General features: G+C 46.0%; 2 protein-coding genes across 5 annotated transcripts in view; one reads left to right on the top strand and one right to left on the bottom strand.

Moving 5' to 3' along the window:
* LOC147105383 (choline/ethanolaminephosphotransferase 1-like) overlaps positions 1 to 6455 on the top strand; it is a 55372-nt gene extending 48917 nt beyond the window's left edge. For both annotated transcript variants that reach the window (XM_086011682.1, XM_086011683.1), the window contains exon 8: positions 2258 to 6455. In XM_086011682.1, coding sequence (XP_085867808.1) covers positions 2258 to 2395 — 138 coding nt within the window. In that variant the 3' untranslated portion in view covers positions 2396 to 6455. The remainder of the gene's footprint in view (positions 1 to 2257) is intronic.
* An 803-nt stretch (positions 6456 to 7258) lies between these two features.
* The window catches only part of sycp3 (synaptonemal complex protein 3), a 140017-nt gene continuing 122699 nt past the window's right edge, over positions 7259 to 24576 (bottom strand). For all 3 annotated transcript variants that reach the window (XM_086011680.1, XM_086011681.1, XM_086011679.1), the window contains exon 9: positions 7259 to 7531. In XM_086011680.1, the coding sequence (XP_085867806.1) occupies positions 7478 to 7531 (54 nt within the window). In that variant the 3' untranslated portion in view covers positions 7259 to 7477. The remainder of the gene's footprint in view (positions 7532 to 24576) is intronic.

Raw genomic sequence — 24576 nt, 5'->3', positions numbered from 1 at the left:
GGAGGCATTATTTCATAAGGGGCCAAATGATCATCATCTGCTCCTACGTCTTATGAAATTAATCCAAGAACGGGGATTCCTGTTTCCAGGGAATTTGTTATTAGGAACATTCAAGCTGCTGTGAAGGGAGATGGCATTTAGAATTTCCATTTGCAGCTGCTGTTTATCAGATCCCTAAATGTCCCGGGGGCTTTGCCCCTTCCTCCTGTCGATCAGTCACATCACCTGCAGGTGGGTGACGGGCAGTGTCACCGTCCAGCTCCTTGTAGCAGTACATTGGCGAACCGCCAGCAACATGGGTACCACAGCTAATGGTGCTGCCATTTCTCACCCCACCACTCGAACAGGCACAGCTCCTCGTCCTGGGTGTGAAGCAGACATTTCACTAGAATCGTAGAATAGTATAGCACATAAGGAGGCCATTCGGCCCATCGAGTCTGCGCTAGGTCTTTCGAAGAGCAATCCAGTTAGTCCCAGTCCCTCGCTCTTTCCTAATTAAAAAATGGTAACCATGGTCCACTCTCTCACACACACACACACACACACACACACACACACACACAGGGCAAGTTGAAGGGAGCTTAACCTAAACCAACTTAATACCAATTTAAAATAGGGAAATGCTAAACTGCAAGAGATATAAATAGCCTGGAACATATTGAACAAAGTCCCTGGCTGAGTATATGCAAAGCCACAGCTCCATTTAAGGCAGCAGGCTGTGCCTGGTCCAGTCTTGCTCGTGTACAGGTGACTGGGAACTAGCTACAGAGAGGAGGAGTGTGCTGTCCAATCGCTGGGCAGTGGGCGGGCTGGCGGTGAGTTAGCGGGGGGGGGGGGTGAGTTAGCGGAGGGTTTGACAGTGGGCGGGCTGGCGGTGAGTTAGCGGGGGGGGGTTTGACTGGGCGGGCTGGCGGTGAGTTAGCGGGGGGGGTTTGACCGAGTGGGCAGTGGGTTAGCGGGGGGGGTTTGACAGCGAGTGGGCAGTGGGTTAGCGGGGGGAGTGGGCAGTGGGTTAGCGGGGGGGGTTTGACAGCGAGTGGGTTAGTGGGGGGGTTTGACAGTGGGCGGGCTGGCGGTGAGTTAGCGGGGGGGTTTGATGGTGGGTGGGCTGGCGGTGAGTTAGCGGGGGGGGTTTGACAGCGAGTGGGTTAGTGGGGGGGGTTTGACAGCGAGTGGGCAGTGGGTTAGCGGGGGGGTTTGACAGCGAGTGGGTTAGCAGGGGGGGTTTGACTGGGCGGGCTGGTGGTGAGTTAGCAGGGGGGGTTTGACGGTGGGTGGGCGGTGGGTTAGCGGGGGGGATTTGACAGTGTGTGGGTGGGCAGTGAGTTAGTGGGGGGGTTTGACAGCGAGTGGGCTGGCGGTGAGTTAGTGGGGGGGTTTGACAGCGAGTGGGCTGGCGGTGAGTTAGCGGGGGGGTTTGACAGTAGGCTGGCGGTGAGTTGGGGGGGTTTGACAGTGGGCGGGCTGGTGGTGAGTTAGCGGGGGGGGTTTGGCAGTGGGCTGGCGGTGGGGGTTTGACAGCGAGTGGGCTGGCGGTGAGTCAGCGGGGGAGGTTTGAGAGTAGGTGGGCAGTGGGTTAGCGGGGGGGTTTGACAGTGGGTGGGCTGGCGGTGAGTTAGTGGGGGGGGTTTGACAGTGGGCGGGCTGGCGGTGAGTTAGCGGGGCGGGCTGGTTGGCAGTGGGTGGACAGTGGGTTGGCTGGTGGGTCAGAGAACGTGTTTATTGTTCCAGCTGCAGTCGAACGAAGTAGAATTGGACAGTGAGCCCCTGGCTGAGTTTCTGTTTAACTGCTCCCTGGGGGTAGGTTAGACACAGATTCCATGAAAATGCAGCCTTTGGTCACAATAGGTCCTAGCAGCATGGAGAATACTTTGTGTGAGATAGAGAGACCCTCGCTATTATCTCTCCTGCACAATGTGGGATTAAAGCTCTGCTCTGAGCTGCTCTCCGGAGGTGGGGCTAATGTTATTGTGGCTTCAGCTTGGTGGCATTTTCTCAGATAAACCTGGGTGGGATCTTCTTCGATGTTTCTTGTCCTCCCAACTAACTCGCTGTTCTCCAGGATTCTTCTGTACTCAACTCTTCGTAAGAGTTTTGATTACTTTGCGATTGTAGATACATCTGGGCCGACCTTGTTGCTACAGGACAAGGGGTGTCTCTCTCAGTCTGCAATGGAAGGGGGTTGATCTGTGTCGGGCTACTGAGGGGACACGGCATTCGTTTCCTTACTGACTCTTCTCACTGCTTTGACCCGCAGGTCTGGTCTCTCTTTGACCTAATCCGTTACTCTGTGGGTGTCTGCAATCAGATCGCCTCCCACCTTCGCATTAATATCTTCAAAATCAGCCCCGTCTCCTCGCCATCCAACTCCCAGGAGCAGAACCATCACAAGTGACTTAACCACTGTGCTCGATGAGAGGAAACCCCAGGACACGACTGAGGGAATGTACATAGAGAGAAAAATATGGAAATGGGCGAAAAAGTGAACAAATTATTAATTTATGGTTCAATCATTGTGTGCACTTTTTTTTTTGTTTAAATTAAGCCTCAGTTTCTGAATGAAGCCTAACACTCCTAAACTAGCAGACTGTGATGGGAAGGACTGACTCACCCTGCATGCATGTCTCCCTGTAACACTGACAGGTCAGGAAGCGACATGGCGTTGTGTGTCTGCTCCGTTTGGACCTGAACCACTACCGGACACACTGTCGTGTTCACAGGATGTGCTCAGTCTTTTCTTCAGCCCTTTTGGTTTGATCGAGCTGCTGACTGTCCACAGGCCTGGTACAGCGCTCGAGGTTTGGGAGTGAGCTTAATGGAAGTTCCTGCAACTTGACTATCTTGGGGAAAACCAGACGAGCCATATTGCAGGTAAGGATTAGGTAGGGAGGTGTTTTGTGACTCACAGGCAGCAGCTGTGAGGTGGGTGGGCTGCAGGAATGAGAGTGAGAAAAACCTGGTTGTTTGGGCAAAGGCCTTTCCAACCCGATGAGGTCTTTTTAAAATTTAAAAGGGGTGCGAGCGAGCGAGGCACCAGTGCCTGTGGTACCCAAAGGTTTTGCAATGCGCTGTTTGCAGTATATGTCCCAATCACACCAGTAAAGCTGTCTTTGAGATGCTGCTGTTAACTACTCACTGTACAGGGGTGTGTAATTAAAGGGAAAGGCCTTATTTGGGCTGGTCTGGCACTTTAAGGAGCAGATTTTGATATGTTGCGCGTCCATTTTGCTCGCTGTGCATTATTTGCTGCACGCAAGGAGTAAATAGCCACAACCTTGTGTCCATTTTAACAAAGCGCTTTCAGTTTCAAAAAACATTGTCTGGAGGATCTGGTAACTCCTGACCCTTCACCCCTGCCCCATAGATTTTTGTCTCGTAGGTGAGCCCACACCTTCCTAACTAGCGATCCGTGCCCACACCTTCCTAACTAGCGATCCGTGCCCACACCTTCCTAACTAGCGATCCGTGCCCACACCTTCCTAACTAGCGATCCGTGCCCACACCTTCCTAACTAGCGATCCGTGCCCACACCTTCCTAACTAGCGATCCGTGCCCACACCTTCCTAACTAGCGATCCGTGCCCACACCTTCCTAACTAGCGATCCGTGCCCACACCTTCCTAACTAGCGATCCGTGCCCACACCTTCCTAACTAGCGATCCGTGCCCACACCTTCCTAACTAGCGATCCGTGCCCACACCTTCCTAACTAGCGATCCGTGCCCACACCTTCCTAACTAGCGATCCGTGCCCACACCTTCCTAACTAGCGATCCGTGCCCACACCTTCCTAACTAGCGATCCGTGCCCACACCTTCCTAACTAGCGAAAGCTTGTGCTGCCATTAAAGGAATGAACCAATAACATTCACTGAGGAACCTGCACCTGAGCAGTTTTCACTTGGGGAATTATTATTCAAATAAATCAGATTCTCGCCACATGCCTTGAAAATAAGAGTGCGTTTCCTCCTCGACCAATTCTCATGGATGTACCGATTGTACAATGGTTTATAGGCTTAAATATTACTGAAAATATACAGTCTGCAACTTGTGCCTAAAGCTTGTATCTTTCTGCCAGTGAGAAAATTAGCTGCTGAACTGGAAGCTGAACAGACACTGGGTCTAAACTGGCTGTGTACACCTGCTTATCACCTGTCCTGTAGGATCATTCTTCACATCACTATGTGCTAGAAGGGTTCCTTCCTGTGAGTGGGTAATGAATCCGTACCCTTGTATTAAAGGTGACCTCCACAATGTTGAGATTGCTGTTCACCTTTTGCGTTGCAGGGAATGCTTCATTTGTCTGAGGGAGCTTGGGCCTGTCAGCCTTTACCTCGCAGATGGACATAATCAAACCTAAAAGTGTTCCAACTGTGGTTGATGGCAGTTGTGCAGATACCAGTGCTGTGTATCTGAGTTACTGTGCTCTGACGCATGTTGGTCTGGTATGGAAATGAGGGACCACAAGCTGATGCTAAAATGTGCAGTGTCTCTAGAGACAGCACAAGCTTTTCCAGTCAGAGGAACACTGAGGGTAGCTGCTGAAAGGCTTCAAATATTGAAGTGGTGAGAGCTTCAGACGGGAAACATTGCTTCCACTTTCAGTATACACCCCACAACGTGCAGCTCCCACTACCTGACATGGGTAACTTAGGGTTTGCTTAACCCTGGAGTACTTACCACTTGTTTGATCAGTTCCTGTGTCTGGGATGGATTTGTGCTGTTGTACACTGGGGCATTACTGCCTTGGGGTGCTCTCCTTTTGACTGTCAGTTGTGTAATTATGAAGCATGACGTGTGGAAAAGCAGAACTCCACCTGAATAATTAGCCGCTGTACTGAGATCCTGTGGTTCTAACCCTTGGCTCACAGCAAACAATTTATTTTCAGTGGCATCTGTCAACGATCCGATCTTTTGTGGTGCTGAAGTTTACAGGTCTGGGGTACTGGCGCTATCGAGAGAAGCAGTAGCTCGCTGCCCGTCCCACCATGATTCTTTGCCTGTAGTTCTATAGCATAGAGGAGCGGTGCTATAGTTAACCCGTCCCCGTGCGCACACTGCTTATGTTCATTAGGAGCTTTGCCATATACCTGCACTTGTATACCTTCTCTTGTATGTGTTTTTGTTCAGGAAATGCCATGTAACAGGACAAGGAAAACTGGCACTAGGTAGAATCAAAAGTACATTGCTTCCCTGGGCTAAACACGTCAACTTTGTTATTTCTTTTGATACCAGGGAGCCTTGTATTAGCTAGAAAATGGTGCAAACTCCTGTGAATATTGGACAGTAACTGGAGAACACAAGCTTGTTCTTCACCTAATTTCCCTGTGGAGTTTGATCCACGAGGGTTTCACTTTTTTGCCTTCTGGGTTCAAAACAGGTGGCTTTTTTTTTGCATATGTAATTATTTTGATAAACATGCATTTGCAAAGCATATACTTTTTGCTTACTGAAGAAGTTTTTCCTGAGCGTATACTGCTCCCAGTATTGTGACTAGTACAGGGCTGTGGCTGATGAATAGGGGTAGGGATGGACACTATATTCACATATGCAGTGGGTCCTGCGACTTTGAAGTGATTTTAAAAGACCGCAAATGACTTCAGGCATCTTTGATCTCAAAGAATTTCTGCTATAATGTGAATTGACATTTTGCATTGTGGTAAAGGGTGCTGGACATGCACAGACGGTTCACATCTGTGAAAATGCCCTAACTATGCAAGAATCTGACCGTATACTGTCCATGGCACCAACACTATTTACACTGGGCTGTCACCTTGGAATAACGACGAACAGTTGCCACACAAGTATTATGACTGGATTCCTGACAGTATTTTATAAACCCTTTGTGCAAAGTGCAGGGCCGTCCTGTATTTTCAAATATACGGTTGGGGGAGTTGTCTCCATTTATGAATCTCTGGGTCACTGCTCATGTTTTATGTAATTTGAGTGCAACGCAGAAGGGTTCTTTATTTATGATTGGTTGTTAGTGGTGAGGCTGCACGCCTGACATCACTAACCCAGCCACAGCCCCGTCTTGCTCACATTTCCAAATGCCAGATATGATTTATAAAATGAACCAAAGTATTTTCCTCGCCCTCGCCCCTTTTCTTGGGGTTAGCTGTTTTTGCACGAGGTGTTGTAACTGGAAGAGTCCAATGAGGTGTTATGTAACAGAAATAATTTGCTAAATGGAGCAGGAATAATCCAATGAGGTCCTCCAATGCACCAGCCCCATTCACTTGGAGCAACTGGATATAATGGAAATTTCATTAATTTGTTTTGCACAAATCTTGTTTGTTTGTGAACATACAGATGGTTCTCACTTAATTTTGCCTTTTAGTGTAACTGATGAGCCTCTTGATTTTATTATTCATGCTTAATTGTAATTTTCTGTTCTTTCTAAATAAAATAAAAAATACTAAGTGCTGGTGTAAATAAAGATTGCTTTATTCATGATGAGTGTGTATGTTGTGGTCAAATTCTGTTCATTAATATCTACCGCCCAGTCCATTTGCCAATATGAAATCCCTAGCTGCTCCCTGCTCATAAACTCTCAGCTCCCCATCTCTCTTCCTACCTCATGCCCCAGCACTGGTGACAGTGCCTTGGCCCCCTCATTCCCTCTACAAACTAACAAACATGAGCATGAATGTTATTTTTAAAAACCCAACTGGAACCTGTGCCCCCGGCCTGCCTGCGAAGTGACTCCAGTCCCACACTACATAGTTAACGCTTAATACTCTCGGTGCAACTAGAGGAGGGCAACAAATGTGGCTTTGTCAGTGTTCTCTTCATAACCAGAATTTAAATAAAAATCCTGTGCTTTTCCACCATTATTCATTCATACTGCCTTCCATTGATGTACCTCACTCTCAGTCGCCGAGGGCAAGCCAGCCTTGGGGCGGCCAGGGGATCCTAGTGCCAGTAACCAGGAGAGCCGGCCCGTGCCGATGATAATGGGAAGTGCCTTTACATGGCTTGGGACAGGGCAATCGGTTAATGTGCTGGAATCTCGCTGCTAAAAAATCAACAGGAATATCTCCTCTGATTCTTCCCCTTGTCAACATGAGCCTGTTGTCCTGATCACGTTTCCCCAGCTCAGGTTGGTTTGCTGTTTAGATGGATGATGAACAAGAGAAATTATTTTGACTAGAATGTGTTGCATTTGAAGGCATCACTCGTTACCGCCGCGAAAATCTCGGTGCTTTGCCAGTGCTTTTCAGACAGGTTCGGCGGATAGAATTGCTAACGAAGTGGCAGAATTAAATTAGAGTTTGGTTTTATTCTGCGTAACAACTTCAACACAATGACAGAGCACTGAAGAGCACCTTTACTGTTACAATAACATGAAGGCAGCTTTAAAACCAACCAGCATTTTAAAATCGCAACTGTAAATGGAGTTTGCTGCTGCAACAAAATAATCAGTTGTTTAACGGAATGGTTTCCATGCAGTCTGGATGGTTTGTGTTCCCTGACTGACATCACATTAGCATAGACTGTAGGGACTTCCGCACTGTGGCCATCTCCTGCTGCTGCTGCACGGTGGAGCAGAAAGAGCACATTACAATCGACAGGAATTCAAACCACCTGTCTAAAAGATTCTAAACTCCCTTACCCAGAAAGGCTCGATCTGACTGCTTGTACACATGCCCTCCCCTATACATCAACTGGATTTAGATTAGCTGTCTGGGTGTTGGAAGAACAGCTTGGAAGAAGTCACGCTTACTTGTGATGGATGTTGTCGATCTCCTTGTAAGCCAGCAGCAACTGTGGGGGTTACCATTCTGTGCATGTAGACTGCCCGTGATCATTTGGCCAGTGTGCATGTGGGAGGCCTGGTGCTGTAACCCAGCAGAGCTGTCCTGCCACAACAGCTGGGCATCTCCACACACGTACACCATGTCCTAACCTGCACCATGAAGTTCTCAATTCATTCTAAATTTTATCCAATGAACTGAAAGAAACTTGCATCAAATTACATTATAAATTTGCCTAGGATTCTGACTCCAAGTGTGACGAGTCTGCTGCAAAGCACAGGAAGTGTGCTCAGAGACAGGAAACGTGGTCTGAGAGACCGGAAACGAGGTCTGAGAGACAGGGCAAGTGTGCAGAAGTATCTTAACATAGGAGGAGTAGTAGAACATTCAGCCCCTCGAGCCTGTTCCATTAGATCATGGCTGATCTGTATCTCAACTCTATTTACCCACCTTTTTTCTGTAACGCTTAATACTTACCCAACAAAAATCCACTACCTTTTTTTATTAAGTGCTTCCTAACATCAACCCTGATTTTAAGTTTTGCCCCTTGTACTGGACTCTCCCACCAGAGGAAATAGTTTCTCTCTACTCTTATCAAATCCATTTAACATCTTAAACACCTCCATTATATCACCTCCATGTTCTATACTGGTTAGGCCCCATTGAGAGCACTGTGTCTAGCTCTGGGCACCGCACCTCAGGAAGGACCTATGGGCCTTGGAGGGGGTGCAGCGCAAATCACCAGAATGATACTGGAACACTGAAAGGGGAAGATGCGTTTGGTGGTGGGATCACACTGGAGGTGGCGGAAATGGCGGAGGATGATCTGTTGACTGTGGAGGCTGGTGGAGTGAAAGGTGAGGACAAGGGGAACCCTATCGTGGTTCTGGGAGGGAGGGGAAGGGGTGAGAGCAGAAGTGCGGGCAATGAAACGGACAATGCTTTCAGCATTCCGAAGGGACCGTTCCCTCCGCGACACCCTGATCCACTCCTCAATCACCCTTTGCGGGAACACCTCCATTCAGTCCAGAAGCGTGACCCCGAACTTCCGGTCGTTTGTCACTTTAATTCTCCGCTCCTCTCCCACTCTGACCTCTCGGTCTTTGGCCTCCTCCACTATTCCAATGAAGCTCAATGTAAGCTCGAGGAACAGTACCTCATCTTTCGATTAGGTACTTCACAGCCTTCTGGACTCAACAGAGTTCAACAATTTCAGGCTATAACCTCAGCCCCTATTTTTTCAGATGGCAGCTGTTGATGATTCTGCCATTCCCATCTCTTCTAGACTCATCTTTTAAGAACATAAGAAGTAGGAGCAGGAGTAGGCCATACGGCCCCTCGGGCCTGCTCCGCCATTCAATAGGATCATGGCTGATCTGAATCTAGACTCACGTCCACTTCCCTGCCCTCTCCCCGTAACCCCTAATTCCCTTATCTGCTAGGAAAATGTCTATCTCCATTTTAAATGTATTTAATGTTGCAGCTTCCGCAGCTCTCTGGGGTAGCAAATTCCATAGATTTACTACCCTCTGAGTGAAGAAGTTTCTCCTCATCTCAGTTTTGAAAGGGCAGCCCCTTATTCTTAGATTATGCCCCCTAGTTCTAATCTCACCCATCAGTGGAAACATCCTCACCGCATCCACCCGATCAAGCCCCCTCACAATCTTATATGTTTCGATAAGATCGCCTCTCATTCTTCTGAACTCCAATGAGTAGAGTCCCAACCTACTCAACCTTTCCTCATACGTCAACCCCCTCATCTCCGGAATCAACCGAGTGAACCTTCTCTGAACCACCTTGAGAGCAAGTATATCTTTTCTTAAATATGGAAACCAAAACTGCACGCAGTATTCCAGGTGTGGCCTCACCAATACCCTGTATAACTGCAGCAAGACTTCCCTGTTTTTATACTCCATCCCCCTTGCAATAAAAGCCAAGATTCCATTGGCCTTCCTGATCACCTGCTGCACCTGCATACTAACTTTTTGTGTTTCATGCACCAGGACCCCCAGATCCCTTTGTACTGTAGCACTTTGCAGTTTCTCTCCATTTAGATAATAACTTGCTCTTTGATTTTTTTCTGCCAAAGTGCATAACCTCACACTTTCCAACATTATATTGCATCTGCCAAATCTCTGCCCACTCACTTAGCCTGTCTATGTCCTTTTGCAGGTTTTTTATGTCCTCCTCACTCACTGCTTTCCCTCCCATCTTTGTACCGTCGGCAAACTTGGATATGTTGCACTCGGTCCCTTCCTCCAAATCGTTAATATAGATTGTAAAGAGTTGGGGTCCCAGCACTGACCCCTGCGGAACACCACTAGTTACTGATTGCCAGCCTGAGAACGAACCATTTACCCCAACTCTTTGTTTTCTGTTAGATAGCCAATCTTCCACCCATGCCAGTATATTACCCCCAATCCTGTGATTTCTTATCTTGATCAGTAATCTTTTGTGTGGCACCTTGTCAAATGCCTTTTGGAAGTCCAAATACACTACATCCACTGGTTCCCCTTTATCCACCCTGTATGTTACTTCCTCAAAGAATTCGAGCAAATTTGTCAAACATGACTTCCCCTTCATAAAACCATGCTGACTCTGTCCTATTAAATTATGTTTATCCAAATGCTCTGTTACTGTTTCCTTAATAATGGACTCCAACATTTTACCAACCACAGATGTTAGGCTAACTGGTCTATAGTTTCCAGCTTTTTGTCTACTTCCCTTCTTAAATAAGGGTGTTACATTAGCAGTTTTCCAATCTGCTGGGACCTTTCCTGAGTCCAGGGAGTTCTGGAAAATAATCACCAATGCATCCACAATCCGTACCGCCACTTCTCTCAAGACCCTAGGATGTAGGCCATCAGGTCCGGGGGATTTATCCGCCTTAAGTCCCATTATTTTACTGAGTACCATCTCCTTAGTGATTTTAATCGTGTTTAGCTCCTCCCCCCCCCCCATTGCCCCCTGTTTGTCCAGTGTTGGGATATTTTTAGTGTCCTCTACTGTAAAGACTGATACAAAATATTTGTTCAGCGTCTTTGCCATCTCCATGTTCCCCACCACTAGTTTCCCGGTCCCATCCTCTAAGGGACCAACGCTCACTTTAGCCACCCTTTTTCTTTTTATATAGCTGTAGAAACTCTTGCTATCTGTTTTTATATTTTTTGCTAGTTTACTTTCATAATCTATCTTCCCTTTCTTAATTAATCTTTTAGTTATTGTTTGCTGGCTTTTAAATGCTTCCCAATCTTCTATCCTCCCACTAGAGGGAGGGGAAGGGGTGAGAGCAGAAGTGCGGGCAATGAAACGGACAATGCTTTCAGCATTCCGAAGGGACCGCTCCCTCCGCGACTCCCTGATCCACTCCTAAATCACCCTTTGCGGAACACCTCCATTCAGTCCGGAAGTGTGACCCCGAACTTCCGGTTGTTTGTCACTTTAATTCTCCGCTCCTCTCCCACTCTGACCTCTCGGTCTTTGGCCTCCTCCACTATTCCAATGAAGCTCAACGTAAGCTCGAGAAACAGTACCTCATCTTTCGATTAGGTACTTCACAGCCTTCTGGACTCAACATAGAGTTCAACAATTTCAGGCTATAACCTCGGCCCCTATGTTTTCAGATGGCTGCTGTTGATGATTCTGCCATTCCCATCTCTTCTAGACTCATCTTTTGTTTCTTTACCTGTCACATTACCATCTCCTTTTGCTTTGTACAATCATCCCTTTTGTCATTTAATCACTCCTGCGTTCCACCCTATCACAGACCTTTCCTTCTGTTCTTTCCTCCCCTCCCCCCTTTCTCTGCCTCTGCACTTGCTTAAAACCTGTTACATCTCTAACTATTTCCAGTTCTGACGAAAGGTAATCGACCTGAAACGTTAACTCTGTTTCTCTCTCCACAGATGCTGCCTGACCTGCTGAGTATTTCCAGCATTTTCTGTTTTTATTATTCAGCCTTTTAAATTAATTCTTGTACCATCCCACTAGCTTTTAGTGATTTCTGTACTTGGACCCATAAATCTCTCTGCTCCTCCACAGTTCCTAGCTTCTTGCCATTTAGAAAACACTCTGATCTATCTTTCCTGGGTCCAAAGTGGATGACTTCACACTTTCCTACGTTAAACTCCATCTGCCACAGTTTTGCCCACCCACTTAATCTATTAATGCCCCATTGCAACTTTCTGCTCCCATTTACACTATTTACTGTGCCACCTAACTTAGTGTCGTCAGCTAACTTGGATATATGGTTCGCTATTCCTTCATCAAGTAATTTATAAATACAGTGAAAAGTTTGAAGCCCAGAACAGATCCCTGGGGGACACCACTTGTCACATCCTGCCAATCTGATTACATACACAATATCCCTACTCTATCTTCTACCTCCTAACCAAGTCTCTACCCATGTCAATAAGTTGACTCCAATTCCATGCACTCTCATTTTTATTAACAGTTTCTTACGTGGAATCTTATCGAACCTATTTACTACATATAAATAATAAATTGGTAGTAAGAGGGGTGGGGCCGATTAGGGACCAAAAAGGAAACCTACGCATGGAGGCTGAGGTGTAAAAAGGAGTACTTTGCATCTGTCTTCACCAAGGAAGAAGATGCTGCCAAAGTCATAGTGAAGGCAGAGGTAGAGGAGATACTGAATGGGATAAAAATTGATAAAGAGGTAACATAGAGATAGGAACAGGAGTAGGCCATTCGGCCCTTCGAGCCTGCTCCGCCATTCAATGAGATCATGGCTGATCCTCGTCTGAGATCATAGCTGATCTTACCAGTTCAGTACCCCGTCCCCGCCTTTTCTCCGTAACCCTTAATCCCCTTAGCCTTCAGAAATATATCCAATTCTCTCTTGAAAATATTTATTGAATTAGCCTTCACAGCCCTCTGTGGCAGGGAATTCCACAGGCTCACCACTCTTTGAGTGAAGAAATTCTTCCTCATCTCTGTTTTAAATGATTTGCCCGCTATTTTTAGACTGTGGCCCCTGGTTCTGTGCTCCCTGGCCATTGGAAACATTCTCTCTGAATTCAGCCTGTCCAGGCCTGCCATAACTTTATATGTTTCGATGAGATCCCCTCTCAATCTTCTAAACTCCAGTGAGTACAAGCCCAAACTATTTAATCTCTCTTCGTAGGTCATTCCCGCCATTCCAGGTATCAGCCTGGTGAATCGCCGTTGCACTCTTTCCATGGCAAGAACATCCTTCCGCAGATGGGGCGACCAAAACTGTACACAATACTCCAGATGCGGTCTCACCAGCACCTTGTACAGCTGTAGTAAGGTATCCCTATTCCTATACTCGAACCCCCTTGATATGAAGGCCAACATACCATTTGCCTTCTTAATCGCCTGTTGCACCTGCATGCTCTCCTTCAGTGACTGGTGCACAAGAACACCCAGGTCCCTCTGCACTTCCCCATCTCCCAATCTATTGCCATTTAGATAATAATCTACCCTCCTGTTTTTACCCCCAAAGTGGATAACCTCGCATTTATCCACATTATAGTGCATCTGCCACGTATCCGCCCATTCCCCCAACCTGTCCAAATCGCACTGTAGCCTCCTGACATCCTCATCAGAGCCCACCCCTCCTCCTAGTTTAGTGTCGTCAGCGAATTTGGAAATATTGCATCCAATTCCCTGATCCAGATCATTTATATATATTGTGAACAGCTGGGGTCCCAGGACAGATCCTTGCGGCACCCCGCTGGTCACTGCCTGCCACTCTGAAAACGAGCCGTTTATTCCAACTCTCTGTTTTCTATCCGCCAGCCAGTTCTCTATCCACGTTAATACTTTGCCCCCAATCCCATGAGCCTTAATTTTGCATGACAATCTTTTGTGTGGAACCTTATCGAAGGCTTTCTGGAAGTCAAGGTACACCACATCCACTGGCTCTCCCCCATCTATTTTACCAGTTACTTCCTCAAAAAATTCCAGCAGATTAGTCAAACACGATTTACCCTTTGTAAATCCATGTTGACTCTGTCCGATCCTTTCCCCATTTGTCAAGTGCTCCGCTATTTTATCCTTAATAATGGACTCTAGCATTTTGCCCACAACCGATGTAAGGCTTACTGGTCTATAATTCCCTGCTTTCTCTCTACCCCCCTTTTTAAATATTGGGGTAACATTAGCTACCCTCCAATCCACGGGTACTGTTCCCGAGTCAATGGAGTTCCGGAAGATGATCCTTAGAGCATCTGCTATCTCCAGGGCCACCTCCTTAAGTACCCTAGGATGTAGTTTATCAGGCCCCGGGGATTTGTCGGCCTTCAGTCCCCTCAACTTACCCAACACCATATCCCTAGAGATACTAATTTCTGTCAGCTCCTCCCTCTCATTAGTCCCTATGTTTGCCGATATTCCTGGGAGGTTATTTGTGTCCTCCTTTGTGAATACAGAACCAAAGTATGAGTTTAATTGGTCTGCCATTTCCTTATTCTCCATTATATATTCTCCCGAATCGGACTGCAGGGGACCGACTTGGGATTTTACCAGTCTTTTCCTCCTGATATACCGATAAAAGCTTTTGCAGTCTGTCTTTATTTTTGCTGCAAGTTTACTTTCGTATTCTATTTTCCCCTTCCTGATTAATCCCTTTGTCCTCTTCTGCTGTATCCTGTACTGCCCCCAATCTTCCGGTCTGGTGCTTTTTTTTGCCAGTTGATATGCCCTTTTTTTTGATTTTATGCTGTCCCTAATTTCCCTCGTTATCCACGGTTGAGTCACCTTTTTAGGTTTATTTTTATGCCAAACCGGTATAAACATGTTCTGGAATTCTTCCATTCTATCTTTGAATGCTTGCCATTGTCTATCCACTGTCAATCCCCCCAGAAACACCACCCAATCAATCTTACCCAATTCCCATCTCATACCCTCGTAATTCCCTTTATTTAAGTTCTGGACCTTAGTCTCTGATTCAATTTCCTCACTCTCCATCTCGACTGAGAGCTCGATCATATTATGATCGCTCTGACCCAAGGGGCCTCGTACAAGAAGATTGGTGATAAGTCCCTTCTCATTGCACAATACCCAGTCTAAAATGGCCTGATCTCGAGTCGGCTCCTCGACATATTGGTCCAGATAACCGTCCCGAAAACATTCCAGGAATTCCTCCTCCTCAGAATTTTTACTAATTTGGGTAGTCCAATCAATATGTAAATTAAAGTCACCCATGATGACAGCTGTGCTCTTATCGCACGCTTCTCTAATTTCCCTTTTTATGCCTTCCCTCACCTCCATATTACTATTTGGAGGCCTATATATCACACCCACTAACGTTTTTCTCCCCTTGCTATTTCTCATTTCTACCCATACAGATTCCGTTTCATCCGAGTTAATATCCTTCCTTTCCATTGCATTAATCCCCTCCTTTACCAGCAATGCTACCCCACCTCCCCTACCTTTTTGCCGATCCTTCCTAAATATTGTATATCCCTGGATGTTAAGTTCCCAGCCTTGCCCACCCTGCAGCCACGTTTCTGTAATCCCAATCAAATCATACTTGTTTACCTCTATTTCCACAACTAATTCATCCACCTTGTTCCTAATGCTTCTAGCATTAAGATACAAAGCCTTCAGGCTTGCTTTTTTCACACTCTCATTATGAATTAGTTTGGCCCTTTGTGTTTCTCTCCTTTGCTTAGGTACTAGAAAGGCTGGCTGTATTTAAAGTAGATAAGTCACCAGGGCCGGATGGGATGCATCCTAGGATGCTAAGGGAAGTAAAGGTGGAAATTGCGGAGGTACTGGCCATAATCTTCCAATCCTCCTTAGAAACGGGTGGTGCCAGAGGACTGGAGAATTGTAAATGTTACACCCTTGTTCAAAAAAGGGTGTAAAGATAAACCCAGCAACGACAGGCCAGTCAGTTTAACCTCAGGGAAGCTTTTAGAAACAATAATCAGGGACAAAATTAACAGTTACTTGGATAATTGTGGATTAATTAAGGAAAGCTAGCACAGATTTGTTAAAGGCAAATCGTGTTTAACTACCTTGATCGAGTTTTTTGATGAGGTAACAGAGCGGGTTGATGAGGGCAATGCAGTTGACATAGTGGACATGGATTTCCAAAAGGCGTTCGACAACGTGCCACAAAATAGGCTTGCCAGCAAAGTTGAAGCCCATGGAATAAAAGGGATAGTGGCAGCATGGATACGGAATTGGCTATGTGACAGGAAACAGAGAGTGGTGATGAACGGTTGTTTTTCGGACCGGAGGAAGGTACACAGTGGTGTTCTCCAGGGGTCGGTTCTAGGACCACTGCTTTTCTTGATATGACTTGGTTGTGGGTGTACAGGGCACAATTTCAAAATTTGCAGATGACACAAAAGTTGGAAGTATAGTGAGCAGTGAGGAGGATAGTGATAGACTTCAAGAGGACAGACAGGTTGTTGGAATGGGCGGACACGTAGCAGTTGAAATTTAACGCAGAAAAGTGCAAAGTGGTACATTTTGGTAGAAAGAATGAAGAGAGGAAATATAAACTAAAGGGTACAATCCTAAAGGGGGTATATGAACAGAGAGACCATGAGGTATATGTGCACAAGTCGTTGAAAGTGGCAGGGCAGGCTGAGAAAGCGGTTAAAAAAGCTTACGGGATCCTGGGCTTCATAAATAGAGGTAAAGAGTACAAAAGCGTGGACACAACAACAACTTGTATTTATATAGCGCCTTTACCGTAGTAAAACGTCCCAAGGCGCTGCACAGGAGTATTATAAGACAAAAAATTTGACACCGAGCCACATAAGGAGAAATTAGGGCAGGTGACCAAAAGCTTGGTCAAAGAGGTAGGTTTTAAGGAGCGTCTTAAAGGAGGAGAGAGAGGTAGCAAGGCGGTGAGATTTAGGCAGGGAATTCCAGAGCTTAGGGCCTAGGCAACATAAGGCACGGTCACCAATGATTGAGCGATTATAATCAAGGATGCTCAAGAGGGCAGAATTAGAGGAGCGCAGATATCTCAGGGGGGTTGTGGGGCTGGAGGAGATTACAGAGATAGGGAGGGGCGAGGCCATGGAGGGATTTGAAAACAAGGATGGGAATTTTGAAATGATGATGAACCTGTATAAAACACTGCTTCTGCCTCAACTGGAGCACTGTGTCCAATTCTGGGCACTGTACTTTAGGAAGGAAGTGAAGGCCTTAGTAATAGAGTGATCATGGGGGACTTTAACCTACATATAGACTGGGCAACCAAATTTGCAGTAATAGTGTGGAGGATGAATTCATAGAATGTATGCAAGATAGTTTTCTAGATCAGTATGTATTTTAGATCTAGTATTCTGCAATGAGAAAGGGTTAATTAATAACCTTGTAGTAAAGGAGCCTTATTTTCAGAAGGCATTCGATAAGGTGCCACACAAGAGGTTATTAAACAAAATTAGGGCTCATGGGATTGGGGGTAATATACTAGCATGGACTGAGGATTGATTAATGGACAGAAAACAGAGAGTAGGAATAAACGGGTCATTTTCGGGTTGGCAGGCTGTAACTAGTGGGGTACCGCAAGAATCAGTGCTTGAGCCTCAGCTATTCACAATCTACATCAATGATTTGGATGAGGGGACCAAATGTAATATATCCAAGTTTGCTGATGATACAAAGCTGGGAATGTAAGTTGTGAGGAGGATGCAAGGAGGCTTCAAGGAGATATAGACAGGCTCAGTGAGTGGGCAAGAACATGGCAAATGGAATATAATGTGGAGAAATGTGAAGTTATCCACTTTGGTAGGAAAAATAGAAAAGCAGGGTATTTTTTAAATGGTGAGAGATTGGGAAATGTTGGTGTTCAGAGGGACCTGGGTGTCCTTGCACACAAATCACTGAAAGTTAACATGCAGGTACAGCAAGCAATTAGGAAAACAAATGGTATGTTGGCCTTTATTACAAGAGGATTTGAGTATAAGAGTAAAGACGTCTTACTACAATTATATAGGGCCCTGCTGAGACCACACCTGGAGTATTGTGTACAGTTTTGGTCTCCTTACCTAAGAGGGAGTGCAACGAAGGTTCACCAGACTGGTCTCTGGGATGGGGAGATTGTCCTATGAGGAGAGATTGAGGAGACTAGGCCTATATTCTCTAGAGTTTAAAAGAATGAGAGGTGATCTCATTGAAACATACAACATTCTTACAGGGCTTGACAGGGTAGATGTTTCCCCTGGCTGGGGAGTCTAGAACCAGGGGTCAGACTCTCAGAATAAGGAGTCGGCCATTTAGGACTGGGCTGAGGAGAATTCTCTACCCCAGAGGGCTGTGGAGGCTCAGTCGTTGAGTATATTCAAGACAGAGATCGATAGATTTTTAGATATTAAGGGAATCAAAGGATATGGGGATAGTGCAAGAAAGTGGAGTTGAGGTAGAAGATCAGCCATGATCTCATTGAATGGTGGAGCAGGCTCGAAGGGCCAAATGGCCGACTCCTGCTCCTATTTCTTATGTTCTTAGAGAGGGTGCAGAAAAGATTTACGAGAATGTTTCCAGGGATGAGGGACTTCAGTTACGTGGACAGACTGGAGAAGCTGGGGTTGTTCTCCTTAGAGCAGAGAAGATTGAGAAGAGATTTGATAGAGGTGTTCAAAATCATGAGGGGTCTGGACAGAGTAGATGGAGAGAAACTGTTCCCATTGGCGGAAGGGTCGAGAACCAGAGGACACAGATTTAAGGTGATTGGCAGAAGAACCAAAGGCAACATGAGGAAAAACTTTTTTACTCAGCGAGTGGTTAGGATCTGGAATGCACTGCCTGAAAGGGTGGTGGGGGCAGATTCAATCACGGCTTTCAAAAGGGAGTTGGATAAGTACCTGAAGGAAAAAAATTTGCAGGGCTAGGGGGAAAGGGCGGAGGAGTGGGACTATCTGAAGTGCTCTTGCAGAGAGCCGGCACGGGCTCGACGGGCCAAATGGCCTTCTTCTGTGCTGTAACCATTCTATGATAATGCCTTCTGGAAGTCCATATAAATATCATCCATTGACACTCCCTTATCCAGCACGTTAGTTGCCTCCTCTATAAATTCAACAAGGTTAGTTAGACATGACTTACCCTTTACAAATCGATACTGGCTCTCTCTCATCAGTTCATATTTGTTCAAATGCTCAGTCACTCTGTCCCTAATAACAGATTCTAGTAATCTTTAATTTGTCAATCTTTAAGCTCATTAGTTTCTCCATCACCATTTTTTTTACTTTTACTGATTCTAGTTAGTTCCTGCCCTTGATTTATATTTTAGTTTTGCTTGTATCTCTGGTATTTTCTCATCCTCTGCTGTGAAGACTGATACAAAGTAGCTATTTAGTAAGTCTGTCATTTCCTGATTTCCAATTACACTATTTGCCTGTGTCTGTCATTAAGGGGCTCACATTACCCTGAGCCACTATCTTTCTCTTAATATGGTATTGTCCTTGATATTCCTCACAAGCTTTATCTCGTATTCCTTTTTTCAGTTCATGCCACATTCCTTGTATCTCTTTGCTGTTCTTTCTGTCTCTCCCAGTCCGCGGGAACTCTACTGTTCTTTGTATAAGCCCTTTCTTTTATACTATCTCTCACTTTCCTTGTTGACCAAGGTTGTTTAATTACACACATAGAGCTCTTGCCCTTTAGGGGTAGGTACAGGTCTTGTAATATACCAAATACTTTTTTGAACATCTCCCACAGTTCATCCGCAGTTTTATCCGTTACTAGTTCCGCCCAGTTTATTGTTGTCAGTTCCAGCCTCATCCCTCCAAAGTCAGCCTTACCTAAATTTAAAATCTTGGTTTGTGATTGACCCTTCTCCCTCTCAAACCTAATATCAGATACAATCATGTTGTGGTCACTTATCAATATTGCTACTCCGCTTTTTCCAATGTCCCTGTCCTTTCTAAAGACCTATATCCTGGAATATATATCTCCCAATCACACCCAGCTTGTAGCCAGGTCTCTGTGATGGCCACTACGTCATACCCTTTAAGCTGAATTTGCACTTTTAATTCAGTTGTTTTATTCCTCATGCTAAGTGCATTAGTGTTTAGAAATATCACATCACCTGGTTCCATGCTACAGGTCGAAAAAACACGAACAATCGCCCAGTAATTCCTCTCTGAACGCGTGAGTACGGTCGGGGTACTCACGCGTCTGGCCGGAGGAAATGTCCGTGTTCAGCATGCACAGCGCATGCGGGGAAAACCGGCATTTCCAGTCCTCTGAACGAAGGGGTTCAGAGGCACAGCGCGTGCGACTGCACAGGCAGCGCTTGCGCAGTGAACTTCGTCGATTTCATTCATGGATTCAGTGAGGGTAAGTCCTTACAAGTTACACTTGAAAAAAGCATGTGTAAAGTTGCTCCAAGGCTGCGGAGGAAGATATATTTTATCGTGGAGCTTCTGAAAGGCAATATTTTTGTTTGGGAAAGGGAGGAAAGTTATTTTAAGAAATGCTGAGGTAAGTTTTAAAGTTTAAATTTTTTTTTTAAACGGGTTTTCAGTACGGTAGGTAGAAGGAGCAATTGTGGCTGTGTGAATTGAATGTGAGAATGAGTGTTCTAAAATGAGTAATGTAACATTTCCAACACTTTTAAGAAAGAAACTTTTCATCAGTAATAAGTAATTATGTATGTATGTCCGCATATATTCCTTTACGTATATGTATGTATGTTTTATATTCCTTTATTTATGTGTATGAATGTATGTTTTTAATTATGATTTTCCAATAAGTTACTTTCTCTGAAAGTCATAATTAAATACATACATTCATACACATAAGTAAAGGAATATATACATACACGCCAAGGAATATATACAGACATACACACATAATTACTTAAAAGAATATATTACTGATGAAAAGTTTCTTTCTTAAAAATGTTGGAGTCATTTTCACATTTAATAAACACAGCAAATTCAATTCACATAGCCACAATTGATCCTTCTACCTACAGTACTGAAAACCCGTTTTAAAAAACAAAAATAAACATTAAAACTTACCTCAGCATTTCTTAAAATAACTTTCCTCCCTTTCCCAAACAAAAATATTGCCTTTCAGAAGCTCCACGATAAGAAATATCTTCCTCCGCAGCCTCTGGAGCAACTGTACTCATGCTTTTTTCATGTGTAAGTTGTAAGGACTTGACCTCACTGAAAGCATGAATGAAAGCGGCGAATTTTACTGCGCACGCGCTGCCTGTACAGTCGCACGCGTTCTGCCTCTGAACCCCTTCGTTCAGAGGACAGGAAATGCCGGTTTTCCCCGCATGCGCTGTGCATGCTGAAAACCGGCATTTCCTCCGGCCAGACGCGTAAGTACCCCGACCGTACTCGCGCGTTTGGAAGGGAATTACTGGGCCAACATTTTACATGTCAATAAAAATGAAAAATTTAACAATTGCACGATTTTCCCCCTCGCATCTGCGACTGAGGGTCCAAGGAGGTGCATTGCGCAAGAGGTCATCGTCGTACGTATCCTCACACTGTTCCCTTTCGGGAACTGTATGAAGTGGTGGAAGGATTTCTGGCCACGTTAACACTCCTTCCGTGACCATAACCATCTTCATACCAGCCATTAGGGTGGTTAGTCCTATGGCGTGAGGGTTTTACGGGCTCCCACAACCCATCTGAGGGGGGGGGGGCCACCCACACCCGAGGACGCAAGTATCCCGCTGGATGTCCACCCAGAATTTATAGTTGGAGCTCCGACTCCACTTGCCGGGACTGTCTGGAGCGGGGTTCGAAACCCTACCCCTTCTGGCCCAGCGGCGGGGATGCTTACCGCTACGCAAAAGGCCCACTCCGCGCAAAAGGTGACACCCATACGTTTCCTGCGCCTTTTCCCTCCCCATGACTGGAGCCCTATGCTGCCACTTGAAAGACCAAGCTATCATCTGTCCTTTTTGCGGCGCCTTGGACTTCTCATTACCAATGATGAGCAGGCGCTGCGCCTCCACCTCGTTGAGGAGATTGCTGAGGTCGTCATCAGTTCAATTGTGAGTTCTTTTAATGCCGTGAATTGTGCTCATTCCAGCCATTTCACGTTGCTAATCGGATTGGGCCTTTGGCGTAGCAGTAGGATCCCCGCCGCTGGGCAGACGGGGTAGGGTTTCGAACCCCGCTCCAGACAGTCCCGGCAAGTGGAGTCGGAGCTCCGGCTCTAAATTCTGGGTTGACATCCAGTGGGATATTTGCGTTCGTGGGTGTGGGTGGCCCCCCCTCCTTGTATAGCTTGTGGGAGCCCGTAAAACCCTCCCGCCATAGGACTAACCACCCTAATGGCTGGTTCAAAGATGGTTATGGTCACGGAATGAGCGTTAATCACGGCCATAAATCCTTCCACCACTTCATACAGTTCCCCAAAGGGAACAGTGTGAAGACACGTATGATGACGACATTGCTAAATAAATAAATGGAATAAAAAAAAATCTTTTAGGGCTTTTAAAAGTCTTTAAATTGCTTTAATTCTGTTTAAAACTACTTCAGATTCTTCAAAATAATGTAAACGTTTTTAAAAGTTTATAAAAGTTACCAAAAGCTTCATAAAAATACCAAAAACCTATTTAAAATGCTGCTTTGCATGTAAAAATGCTTAGCAGCTTGTGAGAAACATTGGGGGCGTGTCCTATTAAACTGAGACCTCAAGGGGCGTGTCTCAGTTGCACAGCGCGCTACAGGCTTCGCGCTGGCTGCACTCCTGGGCGGCGCGACGTCAGACGCTGCCCGGGAGTCAACATTTTAAAACAGCAATTCCAGGCGTCCCTGAAGCTCAACGGCCGGCGCATCGGGTAAGTGCATATCGGGGGCTTGCATGCGCGGCAAGCCCCCGACCCGAATTTCTGGGCCATTATGTTGTCGCTAGCTACATGCTGGAACACAAGTCAAGCCGATTGAGGAGGTAGTGTTGCATGCCTGCGTGGCGTCCTAGAGGTTATTCCAAATGTTCAGGACATACCATACTGTATCACCTCTTATAGGGACAGGTCTTGATGCAAGACTGGACACTCCTGGCACAAAATGCCAAGGACTGATGTACCAATCAACTAAGACGCGTCTCTATCCTTGCTATTATCGGGGGCTCATTGGGGCGGGGGCATGGAAGGGGAAGCGCGGAAGTGTCTAAACCAATTAAAACATGTCAGCAAGAGGAGAAGCAATTGGGATGACTGTGTGATCCAGTATCCAATTGGGATCACTGTGATCCAGTATCCAATTGGGATCACTATGATCCAGTATCCAATTGGGATCACTGTAATCCAGTATCCAATTGGGATCATTGTGATCCAGTGTCCAATTGGGATCATTGTGTGATCCAGTATCCAATTGGGATCATTGGGATCCAGTGTCCAATTGGGATCATTGGGATCCAGTATCCAATTGGGAATGCTGTGTGATCCAGTATCCAATTGGGAATGCCGTGTGATCCAGTCTCTAATTGAGATCACTGTGTGATCCAGTATCCAATTGGGAGCACTGTGATCCAGTCTCTAATTGGGATCACTGTGATCCAGTATCTAATTGGGATCACTGTGATCCAGTATCCAATTGGGAATGCCGTGTGCTCCAGTCTCTAATTGAGATCACTGTCTGATCCAGTATCTAATTGGGATCACTGTGATCCAGTATCCAATTGGGATCACTGTGTGATCCAGTATCTAATTGGGATCACTGTGATCCAGTATCCAATTGGGATCACTGTGATCCAGTCTCTAATTGGGAATGTCGTGTGATCCAGTCTCTAATTGGGATCACTGTGATCCAGTATCTAATTGAGATCACTGTGATCCAGTATCCAATTGGGAATGCCGTGTGATCCAGTCTCTAATCGAGATCACTGTGTGATCCTGTATCCAATTGGGAACACTATGATTCTGTAACCAATCGGGATCACTGTGACCCAGTATCTAATTGCCAGGATAGATCTCTGGTTAGAAGAATAAAAAAATAGATACTGGAAATATGCAGCCGTCCATCAGCATTCAAAGAGAGAGAGAGGCAGTTTGATACAGGCTCACACAGTATCGGGGGGGGGGGGGCGGGGGGCAACTCTCCACTGACTGGAGTCATACCCAGCACAAAGGAAGTTGGTCGTAGTTGTTAGAGGCCAATCCTCTCAGCCCCAGGACATCACTGCAGGAGTTCCTCAGGGCAGTGCCCTAGGCTCAACCATCTTCAGCTGCTTCATCAATGACCTTCCCTCCATCATAAGGTCAGAAGTTGGAATGGTCGCTGATGCGACTGGCACAGTGTTCAGTTCCATTCGCAACTCCTCAGATAATGATGCAGTCCGTGCCCGCTCGCAGCAAGACCTGGACAACATCCAGGCTTAGACTGATAAGTGGCAGGTAACATTCATACCACACAAGTACCAGACAATGACTATCTCCAACAAGAGAGAGACTAACCACCGCCCCTTGACATTCAACGGCATTACCATCGTCGAATCCCCCACCATCAACATCCTGGGGGGGTCACCATTAACCAGAAATGTGACTGGACCAGCCACATAAATACTGCGGCTACAAGAGCAGGTCAGAGGCTGGGTATTCTGCAGCGAGTGTCTCACCTCCTGACTCCCCAAAGCCTTTCCACCATCTACAAGGCACAAGTCAGGAGTGTGATGGAATACTCTCCACTTGTCTGGATGAGTGCAGCTCCAACAACACTCAAGAAGCTCGACACCATCCAGGACAAAGCAGCCCACTTCATTGGCACCCCATCCACCACTTTAAACATTCACTTCCTCCACCCCCGGAGCACTGTGGCTGCAGTGTGTACAAGATTCTTCGACAGCACCTCCCAATACCACGATCTCTACCACCTAGAAGGACAAGGGCAGCAGGCACA

The sequence above is a fragment of the Somniosus microcephalus genome, chromosome 18, assembly GCF_052327205.1.
Source record: "Somniosus microcephalus isolate GS21.2 chromosome 18, FLI_Smic_1.0, whole genome shotgun sequence".
In the NCBI taxonomy this organism is placed as follows: domain Eukaryota; kingdom Metazoa; phylum Chordata; class Chondrichthyes; order Squaliformes; family Somniosidae; genus Somniosus; species Somniosus microcephalus.
This window is presented reverse-complemented; position numbering and strand designations above follow the sequence as displayed.